This window comes from Xyrauchen texanus, chromosome 25, assembly GCF_025860055.1.
Source record: "Xyrauchen texanus isolate HMW12.3.18 chromosome 25, RBS_HiC_50CHRs, whole genome shotgun sequence".
Lineage (NCBI taxonomy): Eukaryota > Metazoa > Chordata > Actinopteri > Cypriniformes > Catostomidae > Xyrauchen > Xyrauchen texanus.
The window spans coordinates 23,791,703-23,808,773 of record NC_068300.1 but is presented as its reverse complement, the minus strand read 5'-3'; the positions used below and the strand labels follow the sequence as shown (position 1 = coordinate 23,808,773).

General features: G+C 36.3%; 1 protein-coding gene across 2 annotated transcripts in view; it reads left to right on the top strand.

The window, feature by feature from the left end:
- iffo2a (intermediate filament family orphan 2a) overlaps positions 1-17,071 on the top strand; it is a 40,539-nt gene that overhangs the window by 14,732 nt on the left and 8,736 nt on the right. For both annotated transcript variants that reach the window (XM_052091262.1, XM_052091260.1), the window contains exons 2-3: positions 15,867-15,927; positions 16,906-17,004. In XM_052091262.1, the coding sequence (XP_051947222.1) occupies positions 15,867-15,927; positions 16,906-17,004 (160 nt within the window). The remainder of the gene's footprint in view (positions 1-15,866; positions 15,928-16,905; positions 17,005-17,071) is intronic.

Genomic DNA, 17,071 nt, shown 5'->3' with positions numbered 1-17,071 from the left:
GCACAGAACAATTTTGGTGTACAGAATTGTGGCACATATATAACTCCATAGTTATTAGCGTGCATTAAAATAAGTGTCTTCAGAAAAATCTTGATCAATGGGTGTTTTTTTTTTTTTTTTAATAAAGCATGCTTCCTTCATCAAGCACAATCAATATAGCATTCAGTTTATCATTAAAGGGATTGTTCACCCAAAAATAATACATTCTGTCATAATTTACTCAACCTTATGTTGTTCCAAACCTTTGTGAATTTCTTCTTTCTTTGGAACACAAAAGGAGATGTTAGGCAGAATGTTAGACTCTCTTTCATTGTATTGAAAAAAAGATGCAAAGAAGAAGGCGTGCTGTTTGCCATAGCGGCTGTTTATCTGTGGCGAAAATGCCACAGCGAAAGTAAAAAAGTCGGTCTGTCTGGGTCCATAAAATCCCCGCGATCTCAGATACACCTTTCCACGCAGTATTTTTCTTAAAAATGTCCTTGTACGTGGGAAGAGACATATCATAGAGCACTGGAAAATTTAGAACAGCAAGAATTAGCCTTTCATCCATCTTTCCGTTACTGCAGGAGCTGAGAGAGAGAGAAAGGATCACGTGAGCTCTCCCGTCTTCTCTCCTATTGGCTGTCGCTTCCGTTAGTCGCTCTTCATTTGAATAAAGTTGAACTTTTCTCAACTTTGTCGCATCGCTGGACACGCCATATCTAGCGCCAACGGTCGCGACAGCTCGTGTCGCCGGAAGTCGCTGTGCTCGCATTGAAAATGAATAGTATTGAGTCGCTGTCGCGCGCGATGTCGCTGGCAGTGTGTACGCATCTTTAACCGCTTCTGAAGCGCTGTGACGCACACGCAGTCTGCGGAGGTTCGTGCCAAACTCCCGCGAAAATATAAAGAAGGGTTTATATAGTGAACGCAAATCGCTCAGGTTTAACTTAAGTTAAACGATTGCATAAAGGTAACTGTTCTCTTGGTCATCGTGGGTTTATAAACGCTGTGTTAATGACACAGTATCGAGATGAGCGATAACTGATAGATAATGAAGATGAAAAATATTCACACACAATCTCAAAAGTCTTCATGCGAAAAAATAATGGTTGTGATTCTGACACTTAAAATAACATGTGAAAGTAAAGATCATTGGACAGAAATATTTTACTATTGTATAATGTAATATATTGTAATGGCTATTCAGGTTGACTGTGTTTCAAAAACAACAGTTTAAATGTAAAATGGACCAATACTAAAGTTGACCAAAAAGAGAGACTATTTTAAGTATTTGGAAATATTTAGATTTTTAAAATTGTATTTATTTAAAAGTTTAAAGTTTTTAAAGCCTTAAAATAAATAATATATATTATTTTATTATGATTCCAATTTAAATATGAATAAATGACTTCTTTAGGTATATGAAACACATGTACACCTTAAGAAGTATGCAATTATTGTTTGATAATTAATCATCAGGCAAATTTCATAATTGTGACAGCCTTAGTCACACTACAAAAAATGGTCCTAAATGTAGGCTTTGTTTTCTTTATGTAAAACATAATTTAAGCAAAATATAGTTTAATATTTTTTGTTTGATTTGGGGTTAAATATGACCATGACATCTTTCATGAGAATCACCCTATTAATGAATTTGTTACAATTATCTGAGAGTAGAAACAGGTTGTAGACTAATGATCTATTACTTGGAAAACGTACTACATGGCCAAAAGTACTAATACACATCCGTGTTTGTTAGTTACATTGTTTTAGACTTCGCTGGAAGATGAACAAGTTACACTTGTATGGTTAAGGATGGAACTAACCCAAGTAATCTGAGAACACTAGATGACTCTTTCAGTAATATCTCATAATACAGCAAACAATGACATTCTACAGAATTTTTTGCTTAGCTTACAACTTTGTTGCAACAGTTTGGAGGGGGCCCTTTTTATGTTCTAATATGACAATGTCCATGTACAAAGCAAGGTTTAGAAAGAAACTCACTGATGCTCTTGTGTCTGAAGGACCAGATTTCCACATCCATGTTCCAACATCTAATGGAAAGCCTTCCCAGCAACTCCCTATTAATGGCTATTTTTATGAAACCAAATGTTCAACAAGCACATACTGTATAAGGTGTTGTGTTCAGGTGTTGTCGTGGAATATTGCGATGAATCTCTCTAAGTTGTAAGAAAACTCTCGGAGTCTTGAGTTCCAGATGCCAAAGTTGTAGTTTATTGAACACCAACAAACATGAGATCGGCCAGCTGTCCGTTCTGACTCATTATCCTAAGTTCTCAGTTTATATACCTTTTTGTTATCTTGTTACCCACTATCTCTGACTAACAAGGTCACTGCCTTGTTTCTTTCCCTCGCCACCAATATGTTTTATCTCCTTCATTAATTAAATATTGGTGGGAGATCCCTCGCCTATCTGTTAAAAAGAAAAAGAAACATGTATCTTTGGTAGCCTCTCATATCTTGACCTTGTGTTACCAGAGAACCGACACAGCCAATGGAACATCTACAAATGCTTAAATATGGAGACAATTCAAAACATGGTTAAATTCAAAAAAGCATTATTAAAAATTCATCAATCTATTAAAATTGTCCAAAGTAAAAGTAAAATATGCTAAAATTGAACTCATTTATAGATAATTAATTTCCATTCAGGTTTTATTTCTGCTACTTCAGCAAATGTTACACAAAACTATGTATCATGGTGGGGACTAACATCAGATCAAAGCCCTGTCAAGCTTCTAAGAAGCTTAATTAAAAACATCACCTTAATTCAATAATAGTCTCTAGATAGTTTTTGAAACTACACTTATTCTTTTAGATGAATTTTCAACTTAATCTGTTTTCTTTAGTATAAACCCTTAACTTTAGATTGCCCTCTGAATATATACAACCTTTAATCATTGATGAGGAGAGCTGTTTGAACTCCTTCATATCACTCTATCTAACATTAGTGTCAAGGCACATCATTTTACAAATAAAAATAAAATCAAACCAAAATAAAATGAAATAAAACACTTATGAATATTTCTTCAAATTCTGCTCTTGTGTTTCTGTTTCAAGCAGACACTTATCAATTTTAGACTGAGAGTAAGAAGGGGGCATTCCTCTCCCTCACACTGTTTCTAATCTCATTACAGCTATTTCTTATTTTTTCATTTTACAATCTCACAATAATATATTTAATTTATTCTTCAACAGTAGAAAATTATATTTATAATAACTGATTATAGTAACTCCTTTCAAACTTTCTCATTGCACACCAACAAAAAACTACTCTCAACTTACTTACATCTGTCTGTTCAAACAACACACAAATAACCTTTCTAATCTTTAATAAAACAGAACACAATGTCTTTTTCGACATTCTCTATATAATCAATACAACTTATTTCTAGCCTTCTGTTCATGCAGAGCTTTACATTTACAACACCTATCTTATTATTAATATATTATAATCCCTTTTTTATTATTAAGTAATAATTTATTATTACTACTTTCTCCATTTCTTACACTTTCTCAGGTGAAGGAACTTCCATTCTATCTAATAAAATAATATAAATCAAGTTTTTAAACTAACAGAAAAGTAAAAGATTAAACAGAATAAAGTCTTAAAGACAAACATATCTAAAAACATATCTCTTTTCTTGTGTTTTGAAATAATTGCTCAGTAAGATACACTACGTACTTTTAATTTCTCATGACTCTTACATTATTTTTTTTTTTATCCAAATGTTTCATCATCTTTTAACAGTTATCACTATTATACCTCTAAAATTACACTTTCATGTATTAACTATGGCAAATGGAAATAGTAGTAATAGAAATAGACACTCAATCAGCACTTTGTAGCACACACTAACCTCCTTTTTTTTTTTTCTTTATTATGAGGGTACTCTCTGGAAAATTTGGGGGAGTAACCAATCCAATAGGTAACTCTATAACTTTGCCACATGTTTGTAATATTTACTCTTCAAATCAATAAATCAGTGGTTAGCTGCTGGATTTAAATTTAGACCCTCAGAACAATTTAGACACGGGCATTGAACCCCATTGATGGCATTCTGGAAAATCAGAAAGTGATCGTATAAGACTGAAATCAACTTTTCCAGAGAAATTTGAATCCACATTATAAATGGCAAATCAATAATGATTACCAGCAGTAATGAGCGCAGGAGGATATATCAGATCAATCACATCATTTTCATTCTTCTTTGTCTCCGGATTTCCTCCTGCAGCATTAGTAACTTCTATAAAATCATCTTTCTCAGCCATCTGCAATGGTGAGAAACTAGTTCCAGAATGAGTGAGTGAAACAACATACATAATTATGACAAAAGAAACACAGAATAGACACATGAATATGAACTTATTAACATTCATATATGAGGAAGTTATGATGTTCAATTTAATCTTAACCTTTCTCCATGGGCTTCACCTGCCCCAAAGACTAATTTTTAAATGATCCAAATCATTCTTAAATTTATTTTCCTTTAATTTTATTCTCAAATGCAGCTTCTCAGTGTACCCATGATCAACCAAGACCTATTATGTGTATACCAAACAAAAAATAAATAAAATAAAAATAAAATAGCTATCTATCTGCTTTCTATCTTTTTCTAAAGTCGGGGCCCCTTTCTGTCTGTCTGAAGACATCAAGAGAGGCCTGTTTCCTCTCAAAGTCATCCTCAATCCCTTCACCAGACAGTCCCTAACAAAAATAAAAAATCTCTGCCTATCTTTTGTTGGTTGATCAAGTTTACACCGACAACGCTGCACTCACATTTAAATTGTTCTCCAGACATTTTTTTAAATCATAGAAAAATCTAATAGTTTAATTTAATAATGTTAAAATAGTATTCTCTCATAAACTGGACCAGACAGAACATAAAACAGACACATGAATGTGAAGTTTTCACATTTAAGGTTTAACTGCATAAGATACAAAATATAATTTTCTTATTAGATATTTTATCATATCATTTGCTCTCTTTTGCCATTTGCTTTAATATAACAACACTTATCTTAAATACAACCTTGGTTTAAAATTCAATAACTTATTTGACTTTAGTTTAGCGCAATACACTAGATTCAAAGCTTTATTGTTTGTCCAGATAATGTGATTTCCCAAATACAATTCAATCACTTTAAAGTTATCACTTTTTTATAATCTAAATATTCTTACTCATCACTTTGACATAAAAGGAGTTATGATCTGACACATGTTCATTCAACAGCTGCTCCCTTTCAGTTTAGTTAATCTTACATCAGGCTTCCTTCATGGCATGAAAAGAACAGACCAAGAATAAACATTGTCCAGTCCACTAAGAGTTAACTTTTGATTTCATGCACATTTTTCTTTTACAGCTATTTGTTTGTTTATACTGTATTATATTTATCCTTATACACACACACACACACACACACACACATTTTCACAGACATACACATATATTTTTATCATTGGTTTTCATTCTACAATCATAATATTTATTAAGTGCCCTCTTTGTTTTTAATCATCAGATCTCTTCTGCCTCTTATATTGATGAAAATAGTCTAATTAGACTTTCTTTTATGTAAATTGCATACATACTCCTCATTAGTTATGCAGCAAATGATCAACCTCTCTATCTGGATGGATATTTATAGGGCTCATACAACATACACTCTGTGTCCCTTTATTTATAGGGCTCATATACACATCCATACGCAATCACACTTCAGTGATACTTCCCATAATTTCAAACACAGATACTCTCACAAACACAGAAACTTTCACACTTTTTACAAACACAAGGCCTTTATAAACACAGAGCTCTCAAAAAATATTATACTAAAACAAACCTGTTACTTCTGCCCCTCCTTTTGCTTTCCTCTTTTTATCCTTCTCTCTCTCCTTTATTTCCATAAAAAAACACTCATTATTTACAGTGGTTGATTGCTATATCTGTTAATTATTTTTATATTAAAACTAGGGATGTCCCGATCCGATACCTAGATCGGTATCGCATCGATACTGACGTTTTTAGACGGATCGGGTATCGGTCCGACGAGCCCGACCCAAATCCGATACTCTGTGTTAGTCATGTTCGTTACTGTCAAGCTTAAAAAATGACATAAAATAACTGTTAAAACACCATTAAAGCGGTTCATATGACTAGTGCATTTTATTCAAAGCCACTTGAAGCCACGTGATAGCTCTGTGAATTGCAATAGGCTGTGTTTAATAAGTAAACATATATGTTCTTGCACGCGCAGCTTCAGCGCGGTAGTGAATGGTGCTTTTACACACACGCGCACGGCTATTTATAGCCTTCACCCGTGCACAATATTTGTGCGCTACAAACGAACATCTCAGATGTAGATGCTCAGCAGTTCGGTTCACTTATAATATGGACTTAGAAAGGCACTGGAGGTGCATTTAACCAGAATTTAATTAAGAAGCGAATTAAACTGTGAATAAAATGGGTGAGGGTTTAAAAGTTAAAGCTGTCACGGGAGACTCACGGAGAGGCAGAGATATGAACTCTGCAGGGTTTATTGAGCAGAGGATTGAAACAGTGATGTAAATATTGTGAGTAAATTCAGTTAAGCAGAGTGGCAAACAGCAGGTAAGTAATATCCAGACAGTGTATAGATATGATGAAAGAGATAACTCAAAACAATTTTATGATACATGCAGGCAATAATGAAGACACATGATTGACATAGTAGAAAGTTCTGGAGTCTCAGAAATACTATCGATGAGAACAGGCACAGAGTGAGAAAGTGAGTGAGTGAGTGAGTGTGAGTGTGTGTGTGTGTGTGTGTGTGTGTGTGTGTGTGTGTGTGTGTGTGTGTGTGTGTAGAGAGAGAGAGAGAGAGAGAGAGAGAGTATGTGTGTGTGTGTGTGTGAGCGCGTGCGAAAGCGGGGTATTTATTTATGCAGTCATTGATTAGCCACTAATGATATGCAGGTGCGTGTAATCAGAACTCAGGGAGTGCCAGTATGCTAGTTAATAATAAAGTGTTTCTTAAGCTATACATTTATATTGAAATAATGTGTAGTTAACAGTTTGTTTTTCTTTACATAGCCTATTAAAGAGTACACCCAATTATTTCCACACAATACTGTAAAGATATTATAAACTGATTATGTAAAAAAACAACACTGTATCGGATCGGGATCGGTATCGGTATCGGCCAGTACTGAGATTTCCGATATCGGAATTGGATCGGAAGTGGAAAAAGTGGTATCGGGATATCCCTATGAGGCGGCCTTGTTTGCTCATACACATTATCATTTGACTAATGAAAGAAAACACCAGCTGCAAAGATATTTAACACATCAAGACAAAACACCATGGCAAAAACATATCATATAAGAGATATTGTCAAGGATATATGTTAGAATACTGCTGATTAACAGAAAAAGCAAAACACCAGCTGCAACGATATCATACATTCAGCTTATTAGAACAAGACACCATTCATATAATAACTGTTTAAAAGAATAAGAGATAAGAGATATCATCAAGGGTACATGCCAGAACACTGCCGACCAACAGAAACACATTTTGTCTTTGAAGAAATACATATTTTGTTTTTGTTAGCTCATCCACCTGTTTTTCAAGGTTATATACCATTCTTTGTGTTCTCTGCAGCATCAACACTTTTAGTAACCTCACATGCTCTCTTCTCTCCTGGGTCACACAAAGGCCTGGAAACTCATATATGTATTTTGATATATAAAAACATACTAGAATATTGAAAATATACTATAGTGTCCACACTATAGGTGTTGTGTTCAGGTGTCACTTTTAGCCATGTTTTGCATGTACACACTATACAGTGTTATCACAGAGTGGTTTGCACGTTGTTTCACACCAATGACTCACTAATTATTCAGGCTGGCCAATTTTCCTGAAAGATACTATTCTGCCTTTGTGATCAAGCAAATTATTTCACAGTGATAAACATGATCAATTTTCCTCAAAACTCTTTATTTACGTCAGATAGATAAAAAGATTGAGCTGGTCCAAGGCAGTCAGTTATGTGGTAAATAGATGCATATCTGTATGTTTGTTTTTATTGTTTTGCCTTGTAAATGAGCAGCCTTGACGTGCAGAGTGGTGGAGCTGTGGATGTATGCATCCGTGACATTATGAACCTTCAAAAGCCCCTGTGATGCAAAAGCTTTAATCAATGCATGGCTGTAATTATTCATACTTTTGTATATGCCCTGTCTTTCTGGCTCGGCTGCTGTTTGATCTGAATTTTTTCTACCTGTCTGTATGTCTATTGAAGTCTGTACCACAATAAGGAGGGGTTTGGGTCTGTATCTTCATATGTGTGTGTATGATTCTTGAGCTTGTCTGAATATTGATCTGAAATGCAGCTCCCTTGTCTCCTGGTGTCTGAGTGCAGAAACAGATGTGCACTGCTGAAGACCTATAGGAGACTGTCTGTGATTAGATCGACTGTGCACAGTGTTTCAGGATTTTCTCTTAAAATGTGTTTATAACTGAATAAATGCTTGACCTATTAGCCAAATAATCATTAGCAAATTCAAGTAATATCTTTGACTTCACAAAGCTAATGATGGTATTGATGTCCACAGTGGTACTTATTTCTGGTAAATTATAAATGTTCTGGAGAAGACTGATTAATCAATAACAGTATTTATGGCCTTGGAGATAGTTATGTCTGTCATTCATTGTTCATTGTTCATGTCAGTATTCAGTATTCAGTCGTGACAAACTACTGTATCCCCTTTTCTCAAAGTCTAACCTAAGAAGTAAAAGGGTAATAGGTCCTTATTGCTAATTTGTCTGATAAAGAAAAACTGAGATGTAAAAATAGTAGAGAAATACAAATTCAGTCTTTGTCTCTAACCTTGTATCTAGCTATATATGTTTCATATAAAAAAAACAGGAGGTTGCCAAGAGCTGGTTTTGGTACAGGACAGACTTCTTTCCGTCTGCAGCTGTTATCATTAATGTTCTCTCAGTGAAATGAAAGGGAGTACAATTTACAGGAAATCTTCACAGTTCTGGCTCTGTTTTTGTGAATCAGTATCCTGCTGCTGACCCCCATGTATTGGGATTAATGAGCCCATCATATATCTTGTGGGACCAAACATAGACCTGGCATGGTTCCACGCTAAAAGAAAAAGAAAGCACATGCCTTCACATCAATATTTAATGATTCTATCCCCTTGTTTTAATGCCATTGCAAGGCTTTTGATTTGAAAATCTTAGGCAACACAAATCCAAGTATTTTTTTCTATCTATCCATTTGTATAATAGTATTTTTGTTGTTATTTCATTTGACTCATCACCCAGTGCTAACCAGATCACGTCGTTTCAGTCATTTTATTGATTTATTGAACTGTAGCAGTTCCACTGCAGTCCATTGTTTTAAAATGGTTAGTAAACCTCTTTTATCAAACACTTGAACACTTCTACTGAGTCTGAAAAAAGTCAAAGCAGAGTTTATAGATTATTGTCTCAAGTGAGAGTGGAAGAAATGTGCTTGAGCATGAACAGAAAGTGGCAAATTCTGCAAATTCTGCAGTCTATGCCAAGACATATATAGAAAGCAAGGGTAGTCATTTAAATGCCTAACATACCACTGAACTCATGATTTAAAAAAAAACATCTCAACCCTCTCACTTTCTACACATTTTTCTTGAAAGTGTTGGTGCTTATTTGTTCAAGATCAGACACAGAGAATCCCTTTGTGAGAAAGAGTGTTCTAAGACAACTCAAGTAGCTATTATTTATTTATTTATTTTAGGTCTGTGAACCGATTACATTTTTAAAAAGAATTAATCGCAGTTTTCTGTGATTAATCGTGGTGCATGTTACATTAATACAAACATTTAAATATCATAAATATGCAGTATTTATACTTTGTCTCAAAGAACTTGCAAGAAATTGGTTAGTCATCATTTAGTTAATTAGACACATTTGTACAGTTAAATCTTTGATACAAGTGTATATATACTTCAATCAAATCATTGGACATGCTACCCAATTAAAAGTTCTTATGGAGTTTTCCAGTTAATTTTTTAATAATAGGATCAAGGATGGGCAGATTTAATTCATATCAATATTTATTAGCAAGATAAGTGAACACTGCCAATGCATTATTAGACACTATAAATACAGTTATAAAGCAAATTAATTGCTAAAGTTTAATTTGCGGAAGTTTAAAATCTCAAAGTTATTGTTATTATGGCTGCCGTTCAGTCTCTATAGCACATACGCTGAGTTTCTCTGGTGCGGTTTCGCTTTTGAAACTACTTCATATGACAGTGAGTGAGCGTTTTCAGGAGATGCGAAGAGATAGACAGCTTCCCCATTCTCTGTACAGTAAAATGCTCCTGTGTTTATTATGCCTGGGACATGCGTCAGGCACAATGAATAAGCGTTCACAGTTCTACACAGTCAATTTCTGTGGAAGGATGTGCCTTCAAGTAGAGCGTGTACCTCATGGAAATTTATTTATGCCAATTTTAGGAATAGGGGAAAAACATTATTGAAGTTTCAGGAAGGCAAATGGATACTGCATTAATTACATAAATGTTTTAACGCATTGAACAGTCAACTATTAATCGCAGAACTTAATGTGTTAAATTTCCTAGCCCTAAATTATTCATTTATTTACAAAAAAATAAAATAAAAATTAGTCCAGCTCTATTCCAGAAATTTCAAAAAGCATCTGTAGGCACAGTTAGAGTGGCAAATCTGTCCCTTTTTGGAGTTAAAAAGGTCTTTCATATACCTAACATACTGCATGAGAATTCATTATTGCTTAAGCAACCATTCTGCCTTTTGCCATCATTTTTGTCTGCAAAGTATGTTATGGAGGCAACCGCGTATTATAGGTTTTAGGCCACAGGGCAATTTTCGACCTTCTAGTTGACTTGCCACACGAACCTTGAGTCGGATGGGCTATAACAGCAGGAGACCACATCTGGCACTTTATTATGACCATAATGTTCCTAATTAAGTTTTCAGTAAATGTATATTATATAGCACACTGTATGTTAATCACTGTCATTTAGTAAAAAGAATTTGATCAACATTCAAGAGAAGTAAACAGTGGTGCTCTGTAGAACTCTAAACAAAGAGCCATAATTAATCATTGTGCGATTGTCATTTGCATAAATGATTAATAAGTGTAGGTGTCATTGCTTTGTTAAAATAAAAACACCAATTACACAGCAGGAGCTCTGTAGATGTCACATGCTTAATTATTGAGGATGTGCTGGCTGAAATGAAAATGGTTAATGGCAGAAACATAATAAGATTTCACAGTGGGCAGAACTGCCATGTGCTCAGTAAATTATGTATTTAAGGCTGATCAAAATGTAGCCTTCAATATCATTGCTAGTGCCCATCAGGAGTCTGTTTTGGCTCAGTTTTCTCTATATTCAGATGTCTTATTTGATCATTGTGAACATCACACTCTGAGCTCCTGTTTTGAGAGTAAATATAAGTTAACATGTCTTTGCACGGCAGGAATTTCAGTTTAGACTGCGGGTGTGGCTTGATTTGGATCTCTTTCACAGGCCTTCACAGCCACCTTGCTTGATCTCTTTTTGCCCTATTCAGTTCTGCCCTTTTGATGCGGTTTATGATAACAATGTCACAGACAGGACATTTGACTGATAACAGCTGTGCCTATACATGTCCTACTTTTCTTCACAATAGCTCTTTGGAACTTTGGCAGCAAATGTCATTTGAACTCTCTCCTATGCTGAATTATGTCTCTTTAAATTGATCGGTTCTAGCTCTAACAATGGCAGAAGTCAAAGCAGTGTGTACAGTAATGGCTTATGGTGGAGAACAAAGAAACTGTTTCCTGTGGTGTCTGTTATATTTCTTTTCCCAAAGCAGCTATTATAGCAGACAGTTCACTAACTAGTTTTAAGCCAGTGCCTATATTTGACAACACTACTGAAAAGAAAGCTATCCAGCCTAAACTAATTTGCTGCTAAACCAGCTAAGACCTGCAAACCAACTTAGGCTTGTTTGTTTTATTTATTGATTTTTTCCCCCCAGCAGAAATATGTGCAGTATTCTTCTACATTCGTCCATTGTTCACATTACACTTTCATAGTGAGAGTTTCAGTTTGTATCCAAAGCCTTTTAAAAGGAATGAAATTGTTAAATGAAAGCTTGCATATGCAGTTTTGCTTTGGGAGTCTGTGAGCAGAGGAAATGAGAGGAGTCTAATTCTCATGACCTTGGGCTGTTGTCAAGTCAGCTTCACTAGATCTCAGTGACATTCAGATAATTCCACACTGTCTCAGCACTGTCTGAACAGCCAGATCTATGACATATTTCCAAACATGTGTGTTTACCTTATAATGATTACTTTCTTTTAGAGTTCTGACTGTCCAGTCAACCTGTGGTTTCTATAGGAAATTCTATTTGTTAATGGAAAAGTGCACCAAAGTTTTTTTCACCCAAAACAATAATTTATTTACTATCATGTTATTCCAGTGGTGACCACCAGCACCAAAATGGACATAAATATACCTTATTAGTCCAAGAGTCATTATTCCCCACTTCTGAAGCCATTCAATAGCTTTGTACAAGGAACCATAGCTCTCAAATCACAACTGCCCAACGTCATTAATTGTAATGTCTCTCGCAACTGATCACTTCATAAACAATCGACATGACAGTGGTCGGATTTATACTGACACCTAGCTGTGTGGATATAGTATCACGCTTCAGCAGTTAGTATTCGGTTTCTGATTTTCATTATTGAAATGTGCTATTCACAGTTAACCATGATTTATGTGTTTTACAACCAAAAGTATCTAATAGTGGGGGGTCACCAAGATAAGTATGAGTATTATTAAAGGTAGTAATAGTCCACCCAAAAATGTTACACTCATCATTTACTCACCCTCATGCCTTCCCAGATGTATATGATGAAATGATGAAAGAATTTTCATTTTTGGGTGAACTATTCCTTTAAGGTCCTTTCAAACAAAATGCAATGAGAGAAAGCAAGACAAATTGCTGAGATATAGCCCTTTCACACCAAAAACATAGCGAATACTTGTCCTCATCAAATTTATGCTAGTACAATAGGTGGTGCAAGTTCAAAATTGTCAGTCTAAAACCAGCATTAAAAATATTAAAATCACTGTTCACAACTCCTCGTAAGAAACCCCTCATAAGAACAAAATGTTCATGTCATCCTAAAATGGTAGCTTTTTCTTGGCACCTTACAGTTTATAGAGTTTATAGAGTTTTTTTCTTATGTGAGTTTTGCATATAAATATAAATTAATAAATAAAGTAATATAAATTTCTTTAGGGGTAAAAAAAGATTTATGAAAAAAAAAGCACTTAGTAAACCTTTAAGAGCTAAAATATAAGGTAAAAAGCAAGAATTAAAATGTATTGAGCAATGCGCAGCCTTAAAAGTTATATTAGAAAGTTATTCAAGAGCAGAAAATGTGTAGTAATGCTTATTTAATGTGCTTCACATTATAAGTGTTAAATCTTTTTTTTCTCTTTGTTTCCCTGAAAAATGACTCCCTCTGTATGCTTTTCATGCCTGGCCAACAGGTCAGCTTAACATAGCATGTACAACTCATTGTCTGCTGACCAAGTCATCCCATCTGTATCTTGTATTGTTGAGTCAGCACATGTCTTCACAGCCCTTGGCAGGTGTCTTAATGCCTAGACCCAGAAAGACTGTTAGGACAAATGTGCAAGACAAATGATGTTCATGAGCATTTGAGAAATAAAAGAGTTAGAGAGCTTATCAAGCACATGAACTTGACATTTGATAAGGAATCTCACTGTATTACTGGACACAGAATTAGGCAGGGAAATCCTTTATCAAAGAAAGTGAGATCCAATAAGCAAATTGCATATTTTGCTATGCCTGCTGCTCGTCCTATGAGGCATTTTCTACTGAGCTCCGCCGGGTTTTCGATCACACCGCTCAAGGCCGGGAGGCAGGGAGAGTGTTGTCTGGACTTTCCCAGGGAAGCCAGCCAGTAGTGGACTTTGCGATTATGTTTTGCACGCTGGCTGCCTCCAGTGAATGGAATGCTATGTGGGATCATTTTCTGCTCGATTTGAAGAATTAGTGGATCCATTCGAGTCAATCAGCTCATGGCTCAATGCTAAGAACTTCGCCGATGCCGCTACTTGTGCGCTCGGACCGCCGAGGCCTACCCTCTAGCCTCATCCTTCTCCTGAGGCCATGCAGGTGGGCAGGCTCGCAGTTTCACGTAGAGGGAGGCAACGTCGGCTCCTCAAGGGGCTTGTGTTTTACTTGTGGCCGGTCTGGTCACATCTGAGCTGCATGTTTGTTTAAAGGACCCCGGTCGTCAGCACAACACCCCCTAGACAAAGCCCCCGGACATCGCAATCTCCTTACGGTTGTATTGAGTGGTATTTTTATTTAATTTTATAATAATTTTTTTAAATAATTTGTATCCCCTTTTCTCCCAATTTGGAATGCCCAGTTCTCACTACTTAGTAGGTCCTTATGGTGGCATGGTTACTCACCTCAATCTGAATGGCTGAGGACAAGTCTCAGCTGCCTCCGCTTCTGAGACCGTCAATCCACACATTTTATCATGTGGCTAGTCGTGCATGGCACCGCGGAGACTTCGCATGTGGAGGCTCAAGCTACACTCCGTGATCCATGCATAACTCACCACGCGCCCCATTGAGAGCGAGAACCACTAATCGCGACCAGGAGGAGGTTACCCTATGTAACTCTACCCTCAATAGCAATCGGGCCAATTTGGTTGCTTAGGAGACCTGGCTGGAGTCACTCAGCACACCCTGGATTCGAACTCACGACTCCAGGGGTGGTAGTCAGCATCAATACTTGCTGAGCTACCAGCCCCCCTGCAAAATCTGATTAGCTGTAACGCTATCTCGGCTCTGGTGGATTCCGGCACCAAGGGACATTTCTTTGACACAGAATTAGCCCTAAAATGCCGGCTTCCCCGATTCCATCTGAACAAACCTACCATTTCACACATGCTTAGTGGAACGCCCCTCTCTGTCATCACCCACTCTATCAAGCCTGTTCTGTTACCATGGTTTCCGGGAATCACACTGAACAGCTGTCACATTCCTCCTCAAATGATCTCCCGCTATCCCAGGTGTTCTTGGACAGCCATGGTTGGTAACACACAACCCTCACATTGATTGGGCAACCAGCACTGTTTTGTCTTGGAGCTCTTTCTGTTCTTCACACTGTCTAAACTCTGCTGTCTCCCCTGTTCAGTCTTGTGATTTCACTCTCTCATGTCTTCCAGGCTCCAAAAATGTCAAGCTCGATTCCCTTTCTCAATGTTTCGAAATCAAGACCTCCACTGCCCCAGCGGACACCATCCTCCCTGCTTCTCCAGTGGAGGGCATGGCGTCCTGGGAGGTGGAGGCTAAAGTCTGCACCGCGTTATGTAATACCACGTTGCCCGTCATATGCCCAGCATGTAAGCGGTTTGTTTCGTGATCAGTTCAAACGCATGCCCTTCAGTGGGGTCACTCGAACACATGTCCTCTCCCTAGTGGCTTCCTTATTGAGCTCGATCGATCTGGCACTGAAGCGCTTTTGTGTTGACTGTCCAATTAAATATTTGTGAGCTTTACCTCTGTGTTTGGGTCCTGTATTTCCCCCAGCATGACACATAGTGATTTTAAGGAAGCTTATTAGTGTGTTAAATGAGCCTTAGAAGTTTTAATGAATTCCTCAGTGGCCATTGGCAGTGGATACAGAATGGTTTTATCTCAATTCTGCAACTGAACAAGTTGTATTGAATTGTCATTGAACAGACTCTTGAACTAACTCTGGCCATTCCAAATACACATTCATTTTGTGTTCCAGATGGGAGGAGGAGGTGTCCAAATGTCAGCAGATGGAGTCCTTGGTGGAGACCTTACAAGAGGTGAAAGCTGATGCCTCTTATATTGTTATATTGTTGATGTTGAGATCCATACAGCTGCATTGATGCATGTCTAGCTGTTATGTAATCTAAGTGCAGGGTTTTTCTTAATAGTATTAGACAGTAGGCCACCTGCCAATGGCATGAAAAATGTAAACTGTGAAAATGTAATTGCCATAAATATTTCTTTCAGGCCTTGACATTGTATTTAGCATTATGTTTATTAAAAATATTTTTGGTTTTATGACAATTTAATTATGTACAGTAGCTTTTTTTTCTAGAATATTTGTGACAAACAGCACAGGTTATTGTGCTATTCGTAGCACCTTACTGTGTCTTAATGTGTAAATCTCACAACAACAAATAATCGTAAGAAAAAAACCCATTGTGGTTTTGTTCATCATATTTTCATTTTGGAGGCTTAATGTGAGAAATATTCTACATATTTGACATGTAATTAAAGTAATTAAACATCTAAAATAAATTCATGATGGGAAATCTTCCATTGAGGTAAATGTTAGATGTGCATGTCGCATCTGATTCTTTATGTACTGGAGGTTTATCTAATTTTAATCACGATAATCTCTTACATCAGCGAGGGTCACATTGTAATTCTTACAGTTCAATTCAAGCCATGTGTTGTGTTCCAATTCTCTCTGATTTCATTTTTAAATTGTATTTATTTATATTTTACATTTTTATTTCATGAATTTAGCATCATTCTCCATTACTTCTATTTTGGTAAAAACCTTTTGCTTATGGAAGATAATCAAATTTTTTACAACAAGCAAGAAGTTGGACGTGGTAAATAGGATCCTTAAAGGGGTAGTTCACCCAAAAATGTAAATTACCATTTTTTGCTTGGTCATATGCTCTGGCACTCTCCAGGTGGATTGCTGTGCATCACACTTTAAACTATATTAAAATGCTGTATTAGTGCATGTATGAAAATTCCAAAACTTTTTGATTGTGTCCGTACAGAGTGTTCAGTCATCTGAAGCTATTCAAGCAGAAATGACTGAGAATATGGACCGGCTTAAATCAGAGTTGGTGGTCTTCAAAAGCCTCATGTCTTATGAGGTAAGTTTCGTGTTCATCAGCTGTTTATTCTGTCACTACCAGTTTCAGCATGTAAAACATACAAATA